Source organism: Nannobrachium achirus (genome assembly GCF_963921795.1).
Source record: "Nannobrachium achirus genome assembly, chromosome: 7".
NCBI lineage: Eukaryota > Metazoa > Chordata > Actinopteri > Myctophiformes > Myctophidae > Nannobrachium > Nannobrachium achirus.
In genome coordinates this window covers 38,538,615-38,550,983 of record NC_137816.1, presented here as the reverse complement: position 1 = coordinate 38,550,983, position 12,369 = coordinate 38,538,615, and the positions used below count along the sequence as shown (strand labels likewise).

The 12,369-nt window shown below is 43.4% G+C and overlaps 1 protein-coding gene across 1 annotated transcript in view; it reads right to left on the bottom strand.

Annotated features, from left to right (window-relative positions):
* The window catches only part of igdcc3 (immunoglobulin superfamily, DCC subclass, member 3), a gene marked incomplete at both ends in the record, with an annotated part of 88,358 nt that overhangs the window by 5,535 nt on the left and 70,454 nt on the right, over nt 1-12,369 (bottom strand). Inside the window, 3 exons of the mRNA XM_080730213.1 lie at nt 531-719; nt 3,447-3,611; nt 5,244-5,491. Of these exons, the coding sequence (XP_080586339.1) occupies nt 531-719; nt 3,447-3,611; nt 5,244-5,491 (602 nt within the window). The remainder of the gene's footprint in view (nt 1-530; nt 720-3,446; nt 3,612-5,243; nt 5,492-12,369) is intronic.

The window sequence follows — 12,369 nt, the reverse complement described above, 5'->3', positions numbered from 1 at the left end:
AGTATCATGGTCAGTATCATGGTCAGTATCATTTCAGTATCATGGTCAGTATCATGTCAGTATCATGGTCAGTATCATGTCAGTATCAGGTCAGTATCATGGTCAGTATCATGTCAGTATCATGGTCAGTATCATGTCAGTATCATGGTCAGTATCATGTCAGTATCATTTCAGTATCATGGTCAGTATCAGGTCAGTATCATGTCAGTATCATGTCAGTATCATGGTCAGTATCATGTCAGTATCATTTCAGTATCATGGTCAGTATCAGGTCAGTATCATGTCAGTATCATGTCAGTATCATGGTCAGTATCATGTCAGTATCATTTCAGTATCATGGTCAGTATCAGGTCAGTATCAGGTCAGTATCAGGTCAGTATCATGTCAGTATCAGGTCAGTATCAGGTCAGTATCAGGTCAGTATCATGTCAGTATCAGGTCAGTATCAGGTCAGTATCAGGTCAGTATCATGTCAGTATCAGGTCAGTATCATGTCAGTATCAGGTGAGTATGGTTCCTCAGATCCTCACCCAGCTGGGTGATGCTGTAGTGCGTGGCGTTGCGTGGGAAGGTGATGGGTCCGGTGAACAGGGGTGTGTGAGCCCTCCTGTAGTACAGCCTGAAGCCCTGCTGCTGGCCCATCTTAGAGGAAGGCTCCCATGAGGCTCTCACCACACTGCTGTTCAACACCTTGGTGAAGAGGGAGGGAGGCGCTGGCACTGCAACACAACACAATGAACCACATTAAGGACCTCATGAAATTAATTGCGATTAGTATGTAAACGGTCACAGCTTGTCCGTATGTATGTACATACCGGTATGTATGTATCTCTGTCACGCCTGACACTGTGGTTCTATGGGTTTGTCGCTCTGACATCATGCTCTGACGTCACTGTGATTTCAGGGGAATCACTCTGAACAGAATGGGTTTGCCACTCTGACATCATGCTCTGGCTTCACTGTGATGTCACATTAACAGAATCCCTTTTATGCCCATACAGTATATGGAGTTCCCTGATGTCATCAATATTAAGGCCATATCTAACATGACTTCATATGGGAATGAAGTCCCATGATTGATGACCCGTGGTACCCATATATGGAGATCCATGTACTACTTCTTCTTTCGTGTATCATCGTCCTTGATGATTGGTTGCCGACATTTTATTTCACAAGATTTCTGGTACTGTATATGGAGATTATTATTCGTTATTCCTATGACGTCTATGACATCTGACATCATACCCTTTTATGCCCATACATGGAGATCCCTTGTCTGTAGAACCAGCCACACGTGTGCTGTCTTGGCCATATATGGATTCTGTTAGTGTGGTATGTGGCCAATGTGGCCTCCATATATGGGTAACTGGTCCGATATACTGTACATCACTGGCCAAATGGCCAAGCATTTGGGGCGTCTTACTAGTCATAGGAGTTTAACTTTTAGAGCAGTGATTCTCAAACTTTGAAATTTGAAGGTCTCCCCTTAACTTTGACAGGGTACAAATGGACCTTTAGGGTCCATTTGGTTCCATTTGTACACTGTCAAAGTTACAGACTTGTAAGGGTGCATTTAGACCCCCATAAATGAACCTAGAGATTCCCTGAAATCCACTTTGAGAACCCCTGTTTTAGAGCATCTAATGAGGACATACGTAACAATGGATGACAAATTGCGAGCTTGTAGATCGGCAATTATCTAATTATTGATTATTTTAGCCGAAGTATAAAACAGGGCAGTAGTTAACTATTAGTCAACCACCAGGAGCATTTAACTGTGAATGTGATTTCTATTACCTGTATATCTGAGAAATAAATCTGAATCATGTCTTGTGCAATAGTTCATTTATTTTACAGCGATCCCAGAGCATCTTTTTGGGGTCAAATATTATTTCATAAATCATAAATGACAAAAGTGCTGTATAGACATCCTGTAAATGATGGAATACTGACTCACTGTTCATGACAATAGTGCCATCACTCTTTTATAATAGATGGCTGTTCCATGTAATGAAGTGGGGCTCGTTTTAAATGTTACTTAGAGCAGTGTTTCTCAAATGGGGGTACGTGTACCCCTAGGGGTACGCAGAGGTACTGCAGGGGGTACTCAGGTAAATGCCCCCCCAAACATATTATTATTCATAGTTAAAGAATTAAAAAACATTAAATTAGGAGGGGGAAAATATGTTATGTTTAATGATGATACATGGAGACATTGGTGTGAGCCTGATAGTTGCCACCCCAAATTAAATAGTACCAGGGACCTGGGATGTGCTTGAAAGTTTTATAGTTATTGACATGAAAACTGGACTGAAATGTTTTGGCCACAGTGTTGAGAATAAATCTGTTCAGTGCTCATATAGGCCTACCATTATTTATGGTTTGGTGCACCATGGAGTTGTATGAGCAAAATGTTGTCGGGTAAAGGGGGTACTTGGATTCAGAAATGAGGGAAAGGGGGTACTCAAGCCAAAAAAGATTGAGAAACACTGACTTAGAGTATGACATCTACTACACTCCTAATCCTTTTTCATAATTTCTGAAATGAGTCAATGGTAGTAAGGTAGCACAGAGGTAATTTAATTAAGGACTACACAGAAATGTAATTTAATTGGATGTGTGTCCAATTCCAATTTAGTCTAATTAAGCCAATGGAGTGGAGTTCGAACTGCACAAGCTGTATAACAACTGTTGTTTTGATAGATTCTCTACAATTAAAAATCCAACGTAATATTTTCATTCTCGGGAAATGCCAATTAGGTTTCCACATTGTGAGCTTGTATGCCTCTGTGTATTGAGCGTGAGTGTTTGAATAAAAAGGTAATTGTGCAATCACACGAGTCTAACGACTGAATTTGTTTGTACCATGTGTGGTGCGTGTGCATGCGTGTGTGCGTGCGTGTGTGTGTGTGTGTGTGTGTGTGTGTAAGACAGAAAGAATGACAGAGACAGGACTCGCTCTGTGCAGAAGTGACTATATGTACAGTATATAACTCGCCATATTTTTATATCTGATACCAAATCCTGATTTCTTTAACGATATTTTGTCAAAAACATTTTCTAACATGTTCTCAAACCTTTTTAGGCTGTGACCCCCAAAATAAACATATTTGAACTGTGGAACTCCACCCTGACAAGCACTTTGTTGTGATCATGTACTGTAGATTGTAATATGACATTAAGCTAATCATCTGGGGACCCCACAAAATAATTTGGGGACCCCACTTGGGGTCCCGACCCCAAGTTTGAGAACCAAGTACTGTTCTAATCTATTCGAAAAACCTGATTATCATTATTTGATGAGAATGAACTGGGAATGAACTGGAATGTGGCTTGCACAGGTTCCAAAATACAGCTGTACAAATGTTATCAAGTAAGTCAAATAATAGTGGCCCATATACAGTATATATGGGCCAAGACGGCCAGACTGGTTATCTAGAACTCACCCTCCCCAAGGGTGTTCTCGGTGGAGCTGTCAGATGGCTTGCTGGCCCCGCGGGAGGTGTAGGCCTTCACATAGAAGGTGTAGCTGGTAGAAGGCTCCAGATCGCCCACAACCTGCTGCAGGGTCACCTTGCTCACTGCCTCCTGGTACTCCATTTCCAGTGGATCTAAGATGCAGGCAGAGAGAGAGAGAGAGAGGGTATGGAAAAGCATGGTGAAGGGGGTGGGGAGGAGAATACAATAAATACATCCTGTCATCTTCTTTATCTTTTTTACGAAATCTTTTTTGATTTTATGGTATTTCTGCTGTCAGTAGGTTAGTGGCTCTCAAACGTTTTCATGTCAGGCACTCGGCTAATTTCTAATTTGGGCAGATTGGCCGTTCCGTACTGTATATAATGTTAAGGCGGTTAATATTCAAATAATGTATCTGGGGACCCCTTGAGGTCCCCAGGCCCCACTTTGAGAACCACTGCAGTGGTAATGGCTAGTGTAACATAGCCTGGTTGAACTGTAGGCGTGATGCAAGGTACATGGAAGAAATACATTGGGGTAAAACGTGGATGTTAAATGGGGGATGGGTGATACACCGTCATAGGCCTTAATATAAAAACACCCACCCCAAAAAACACTATCAGGTTTCTGCTCTGAATCCAGTGTGCCATCCTTGGAAGGTAATTAAAGCAGATCCTATTGGTTGGCCCCCGGGGGCCTTCGTTATCCATCTGATAGCACTAGTGAGAGGTGAACGGCAGCTGGGGCGCCGAGGATCGGAGATTGTTACTGCTCCGCCAGGATACATGCACCCACACACACACACACACATACGTAGACCCACGCACGCACACTCACAGACACACGCGCGCACATGCACACACACACACACACACACGCACATGCACATGCACTCACATCAAGAGAAGGCTCACACGCCACACTCGGATAGCCATCGCACGTATTCAGCTGCTTTCACACCCTAGGCGTATAAACATTAACATGGCACCATAAAATTTAGTCTCATTCAATTATCAATTAAACGCCACTTTTATGGCTGCGTTGTGGCAGGGCTGAACATGGCAGAGTGATCTTCCGTTCCGCTGGGGTCTGACAAACAGGTGTCCTGTTCCTCCTGATGTGTGTGTGCGTATGTGTGTGTGTGTGTGTGTGTGTGTGTGTGTGTGTGTGTGTGTGTGTGTGTGTGTGTGTGTGTGTGTCATGGCTCTGAGAGGCGAGGAGCTAAATCGGCGGAGGTTTTGGACAAAGTTGACGCCCCCAAGGCTTGTGATTCAGAAGGGAGAGGGAGAGTGGGAGACCTCTTGTGTCAAGCGTGTCTCTGTTGAAAGCACAGTGGTAGCGGGCGAAGTGAAAATAAAAAGAATAAACACTTCTTTGGTATTTTCCCCCCTTTTTCCTGCATATTACTGCGTTTTATTTGTCTGACATTCTATGTTAAATGCGCGTCTTCGCAGAAAGCACAGTGGTAGCGGGCGATTTGTAAATTAAAAAATAAACACTTCTTTGGCATTTTCCCCTTTTTTCCTGCATAGTAGGCCTACTGCGTTTTATTTGTCTGTCATTCTATGTTAAATGCGTGTCTCCGCAGAAAGCGGGGAGTGGACGAAGTCTAAATAAAACAAACAAAAACTTCTTTGGTGTTTTATGAAAATGTTGCAACACTCAATGTTCCCTGCCATGAAGGGAGCGTAGCCAAAAGCACCCAAGCCGCGAGGGGGCGTCAACCTTGTCCAGAACATCAGCCAATTTAGCTCCTGGCCTCTGAGAGGGCAGCGCACACTCACCTTCCGTCCTGCGGATGTGCAGCACGTAGCCAATGATGTCCTGAGTGTTCTGCTCGGGCTCGCCCCAGGACACCTGCATGGAGGTGGGCGAGAGGGCCTCGGCCCGCACGTTGCTTGGCACGCCTGGCAGACCGTCCGCCCAGAGCACCGTGAGGCGGGCGCTGGCCTGCGTGGAGCCCGCGCTGTTCTCAGCGATGCACTGGTAGATGGCCTCGTCGTCCTGACTAATGCTGTATATCGTCAGCGTGCTGCCGGAGACAGAATGGAGAGCAAGGTCAAGAACAAGAAGAACAGAGTCTTTTTTATCCCAAAATAACCCCAATCTGGGAGCGAACATTCAGTGAAAATAGCAGATCTGCTGTTTCACAATGCCTCGCGCTGTGAGGTGTTGAGAGCTTGTAGATCGGCTATTTTCGGCAAAGAGCTTTGGTGTAGAGGGGAAAAAGAGCAGACTAAGTACAGAGTAAAAGGTCAAGTTCATTAGGTAATGACGGCTCAAGTGGTTAAATATCTGAAAACACAAATTTACATGAATCCAAAATACACTGATGATTGTGCTGTCAAACGATGAAACTATATGGAATCTGGGGGTCCCTGCTTCATCTCTCTCTCAGCTAAGGGGTCCTTGGCCTGAAAACGTTGAAGACCACTGCACTAGATATAATAGGGTACAGACGCACCACAATCCTCCTGTCCTATTCTCAATTCGTAAGAATCCTGATTTAGTCAAAAGTAATGTAGCCTATAAATTAACATTGTATAGGAGCCAGTTGTCATTGACTGTGCATGTTGGGGGAGCAGGGGTGGGAGGGTTTGTAGTGGCCGGGGGGTTATTGGAGCGCTGAATATATAATCAAAACCCTCTCTTATCCTCCGTATCCTGAGGTGGAAAGCAAAAATAAAAGATTCAACATGCTATGGAAATCAGGCCCCGTGGCGAGCCATTCTGAAACACCATTTGTGCTGTGTTTAAAGTGTGAGGCTGGCAGAAGAACAAATGGGAGGTTACAGTAAATGGATGGCCACATGGCGCTCCCCCAGAACGTCAGGCTCTTGAACCACAGCCTGGAATTTGCCCCATGGGGATTAATAAAGCTAATCTTCTATCTTCTATCTCCTAGTTAAGAGCATTTGCTTGGTGCCTCATCTATCGTGAAGCCTTCCTTCCCCCCGCACCGCAGGTTTCTGCAGGGATCGCTCCATAGTGGGTTTCGGAGGCGATCAATCACAGGTTGCAAATAAAGGGGAAGAAATCTTTTCCCAGCTTCTGCCTCTCACGCTTACCATCCCCCGAGCTCTGTTGAGCTCTGTTGACCGCCCGATCAACAGGTATAGGGAGCCTTTGTTCATTCTGCTGTGTTCCTTCTCAGGGTTCTCTTGTGCATTAGGTACATTGGATTGGATGTAAGACATTGTACTGTGTGTGCATTCAGTAAGACTTTTGTTCAGGACCAGCTCACGCTGCGAAGGAAGAATTAACCTCTTCAAACAGGGGTGGACTGGGCATCTGGCATACCGGGCATATACCCGGTGGGCCGACTATACAAGTGGGCCTGTGGGCCAGTGGGCCCAAAAAAAAAAAATAAAAATAAAAATAAACCTTTTTTTTCCCCAAAAAATCTTTGGACACCATTTTAGGATAATTACAGTAATTTTTAGGCTGGGCGGCCACTAAGTGGAGAGGGACAATCCTTTTGTAGCACAGGCCCACAGAGCAGAGAGATATCACATGATTGGCCCACTGACTTGTCTATCATCTGAATACCAGCCCAGTAGCCCAATCACAGGCTACTGTGACCCAGGAGTCCCACCCAAACATAAAACAGCTGATACAAGCCCACAACGTGTCGCTGCCTCGACGCGTTGTGGGCTTGTAGATCTTCTATGTCCGGTTCTCGCCGGTTGTGGTGGGCCCGTCTGCGCAAAGATACCAGGACCGAATTTGTGTCCCAGTCCGGCCTTGACTTCAAACCTGCGGCATAATAGGCTATTGGCATGTAATTATGTGAAAATTTTCACAAAGGAAACAAAAAAATCACAGATCACCAAAAAGAAAATCAGCTAAACTTAAATTAATAAAAAGAAAGTGAACTGAACGATTACCATGCTGGCCTTGTAATGTTGTAAAGTACAGCAGGCACGTGCACATAGACATCAAAGGGGGCTTGAGCCCTTGTCCTTTTACATATCTGTGAATAGTGCCCTCTCCAGACCATGAATGCAGTTTTCACCATGGTGAAAGAAACACAAATGCCCTCTTTCCATGCCATATATCAGCATTCAAGAGAATTGCCTTTTCCAAACTCTCCTGAACTTGAATGCAGCATCTTATGTTGAAATGATTGCCCTCTCTGTGTAGAAATCCATGCCGTTACCACATATCCAGTATTCACTTGATTATGCTTAGTTTAGTGTGGTATCAAGCACCGAAAATAGCCGACCTCCAAGCTCACAACGCATCGTGAGCCTGGAGGTCTGCTATTTTCTATATTTTCACCAAACACCCTTTTAGAAATGTCAGCACCTGCCTCTCTGACATTCTCTGCACGTCCCTGAAGTGCAGTACAGTATGTGTATACTCTGTAACAGAACACCTCTTGAACCTTTCAAACAGGCATTGAAGAAAATAGTGTTGGCCCTATATACTATAGTATGGATGACAACTAGTCTCCACACCAGATTTGCCAATGATGGATTAGTAAGGACAGTGGAGAGTCTTCTAGGTCAGTGGGCATTATGAGAGGAACATTGAGGAGTGAATCATTCTATTATTCTTTTTTAAATTGATGTGCTGCGACACAGCTGTCTCCCCGCTGTGCTATGGGGTGGGACAGTCATTTATTCTCTACAGTCCGCCAGGTGGATTCAATCTGGGTAATTATCAGGTAGGAGAGGCCCTTTCTATTCCACCTCTTCTGAGCCAATCTCACCTCTGACCCCTGAGGTGGCGGCAGTCGTCAGCCCTCAGCTCGCTGCTCAACCATCACATTTCTGACAGGCTTTCATATCAGCGATGAATAGAGTGTTTTCAGACAGGCAACCTGTCCAGACGCCAAAAACACACAGCAAAGAGGCCTCCAGGGACATGCTACCGGATGCCATCAGCCCTGGGCCTCATCAGTGTGTGTGTGTGTGTGTGTGTGTGTGTGTGTGTGTGTGTGTGTGTGTGTGTGTGTGTGTGTGTGTGTGTGTGTGTGTGTGTGTGTGTGTGTGTGTGTGTGTGTGTGTGTGTGTGTTGGAGGGGGGGTTCTGGGATATTTCACAAGACACTAATTTTAGGCTGGACCTGCGGGTCAGTCTTTGACTGACTGACTGACTGACTGACTGACTGACTGACTGACTGAATGAATGAATGAATGAATGAATGAACAAACAAATGAATGAATGAATGACTGCACTACAGAAGGGCATGTCTTTGACTGACTGACTGACTGACTGACTGACTGACTGACTGACTGACTGACTGACTGACTGACTGACTGACTGAACTAACTAACTAACTAACTAACTAACTAACGAACACATTAATGGCTTACTGGCTGACTGCCAGGCTGATAATCAGGGGATATTAATAAAACCTGGGAATAAATTCCTTACAAAACTATTTCTTCACCAATGTGTTCGTAAAGGTGTCTAGTAACATATCTAACAAAGTTTGAAATTCAAAATCCCTGGGAGAATCTTTGACAGCTAGTGTAACTTTGGGTCTCATTCACTATACTATAAAGGAAAAAATTACTCCCACAATACGATGGTTTAGTGATGAGTCATCACTTTTAACAGTTTTGTGGGGTCCATATTTAGCCCAAGGAATGTTTTTCGTGCAAAACAAATGCTTGCAATGGATTCAGAAAAATGTAAAACACCTACGGTAGTTAGACCCCTCACAACCCACTTAAAGCAGATTTTATAGTAAGTGAATGAGACCTAAAGTTACTGTAGCTGTCAAAGATTCTCCTAGGGATTTTGAATGTCAATCTTTGTTAGATGTCTTACTAGACACCTTTACGAACACATTGGTGAAGAAATCGTTTGGTAAAGAATTTATTCCCAGCTTTGACAGGTATTCTGATAATATTCCCTGATTATGAGTCACTGAGTGATGAAGTTATACAGTAGCTTTGGTTGGCTGGTGGGTTGGCCTCAGGCTATGGTACAGTACATGTACTGTACAGTACATAGTCTATCCTCAGTTGGCCTTCAGCTAACTAGCCAATTGCAGCTCAATTGTTCCTCCAGGCTATGGGATGAAGTGAGCGGAATACAAGTCTATGGGCTCACTACACAGAAGAGCGGCTATTTTCAATCAGTCGTGTGTGCTTATGTGCTCATGTGGCCTTTTGGGCTTCTTTTCATAGACCTGGCCGATTGTTTCTGGCAACACTGTTAAGTTTTAGCCACCAAAGCCATCGTGCTCCAGTCATTCAATTAACACACAATATCAAAATACAACTAACGTTATCCAGTCTCAGTTAACATAATACAATTCTTCTTTGTCAGAATATATACATTTTATAATAAAATGTTGTGTAAAAAGAGAGTTATTTTATAGGCCTATGGATGTAGGCCATGGCGTCACTATCATATTACTGTATTACAAAGCCCTATACAGGCATTATAATTATTACTTGTGGATATAATTTGTTGATTTTGTTTACTAAAGTAGATCAACGTAATCGGTGATTATGTTGAATTAGAAATATGTGTGCGCGCCGCTGTGCGGTCTAATCTTGCAAACTAGCTCATCCATTTCCCCCCAAAGCTTATGGTTGTGCACTACCACCAACTGTTCAAACCGTCGTCCTCATTAGTGTGTAGTTTTTTATTAAACATAGCTGTACCATGTCACGTAGTATGTTAGTATGCTACCTCAGTATACTTTTACAGCAAAGGGGCAGCTATGTGTCGATAGGTCCCTGAGCAAGACCCTTAACCCCTAATCGCTCCCCGAGCGCCACATATGGCTGCTCACTGCTCCTACTGTAGTTGTTGGGTAAGGATGGGTAAAATGCAGAGAATACATTTCACGTATGTGCAAATGTACCGTGACAAACAACTCCCCAAGGCGTAGGGCCTATAAAAAAAAAGAAAGAAAGGAAAAAAAAAAAAAAAAAGATTACTATAACCACTACAGAACAATGCAGGTGAACATTTCATTTACAGGAATTCACTGTATAGACACTTCAACCACCTATTGTATCCCTCCCTCACATTTCCCACAATTTCGCACATTGTCCACACATGATCCAGCATGTGCTACAGTAAGATGTGTGTGTTTGTGTTACAGAAAGATGCCGAAGATACAGGCAGAAAATCCTGAAAGAAGGAACTTGTGACTTTTCAACATTTTGTTAGAAAGAGGGAAATTGTGACTTTTAACATTTTGTTAAAATGATATATGATATATATTATATTCAAATGTACTTTATTTTCCAGGTAAACGTTTCAACTTTTAACTTTAACCAACAGTACTACAGTGTAGCAACATGTAGAACTTGCCTTTTACATTGAAATTACTATTGTCATGTATAAATGATCAGTGTTTCATGCAGTTGTTATGGTCATAGTGACTGCATTAAAAGTCATTATGTTCAGCTATTAAAACCTTTTCTTTATCATAAGGCTTTATGTTTTGTGATTCAATAGCCTGACTCATTAGTTTGAAGTATTTCTATTTTTATAAAAGTGTTGAACAGCATGATGCTTGATGACTACAGTTAGTTTCTGATTAGCAGTGGTTCAGAGAGAAAGCAGTGACTAGAGCTGCATCTCAAGTCCTTAAATCAAATCCTAGTTCCTATTTCCTTGCTTGTATGTTAGTCCCTCCCATTGAGGAAATAGAGAAGAAGAGACGTCCCATTTCTGATTACAACATCACAGGTGATAGGGCCAACTCCCTTGCAGGGGCGTTCTATTGTTAGTGGGCGGGACTAACATACAAAGAAATAGGAAAGAAAGTGTAGGAAATAGGATCTAATTTAAGGACTTGAGACGCAGCTTAAGGGATCTTCTTTCACTCGCTATTTTCAAAAACATACAGACATGCTGTAAAGAATGAAAACCCGTTCACTACTAGGGGTGGATATTGGCAAAGAATCTCACGATACAATACGTATCACGATACTTGGGTCACGATGCAATCGTATCACGATAAATTGCGAATCTTTGCGATACGATACTATTGCGATATATCAGCTTTAAAAGCTGAAGGCGCTGCTCTAATGTTGTTGTCTTCGTTGTTCGCAGCCATTTTCTCAAGAGACCTCACTCACTGAACTGTGGGAAGGGGAAGTAGCTACTATAGTACAGCGACATCTAGAGGCAGCGGAGTGTCAGGACCAGACTTCTACCATTGGTTCCTATGCATGGGAAACATTTTTATTTTTATAAGTATCGCGATACTACTGCCTGAAGTATCGATACAGTATTGGCAAATAAACCATTGCGATATCGATTATATTGCCCACCCCTATTCACTACACTTTTTTTCACTTTGTTACATAGAAAACCCTCCCACGCGCGTTTGGGGGGCTATCAGTCTGTCCTCTCAAATTAATATGCAAAAGACAACAGTAGAAACAAAGCCACCGCAATGGCTGTTTTGATGGACGCATTGTGAAACAAAGACAAAGAGAGAGAAAGAGAGAGACTGAGAGAGAAAGAGAGAGGCAGAGAAAATGACAGACTGTGTGTGTGTGTGTGTGTGTGTGTGTGTGTGTGTGTGTGTGTGTGTGTGTGTGTGTGTGTGTGTGTGTGTGTGTGTGTGTGTGTGTGTTTGTAGGTTGTCTGTTATTTGGCCTATTTGCTTGTCCAATAGAACTCCAGACCTAAGCTGTCCTGTCCTGACAGGTCGACAAGCTGACACCATCATTTACTCATCAGTTCATGGCCACCTCACAGATTGATGGATAAAGCCCCAGGCCAGGGGAGCGGCTGACAGCGATGGAGGTGGGGTGGTGGAGGGGCATTCTGTGAGAGGGTTTGTTTTACAGCTACCGAGGCAGTGTGTCCATACACAGGAAAAAAGAAAAATCATGAGTGTTGATTTAACTCCAAGAGCGTAAAAAAAAACTGACCCGGAACGGGATCAATCAACATCAATCAACAAAATCAACATCACTCTGGG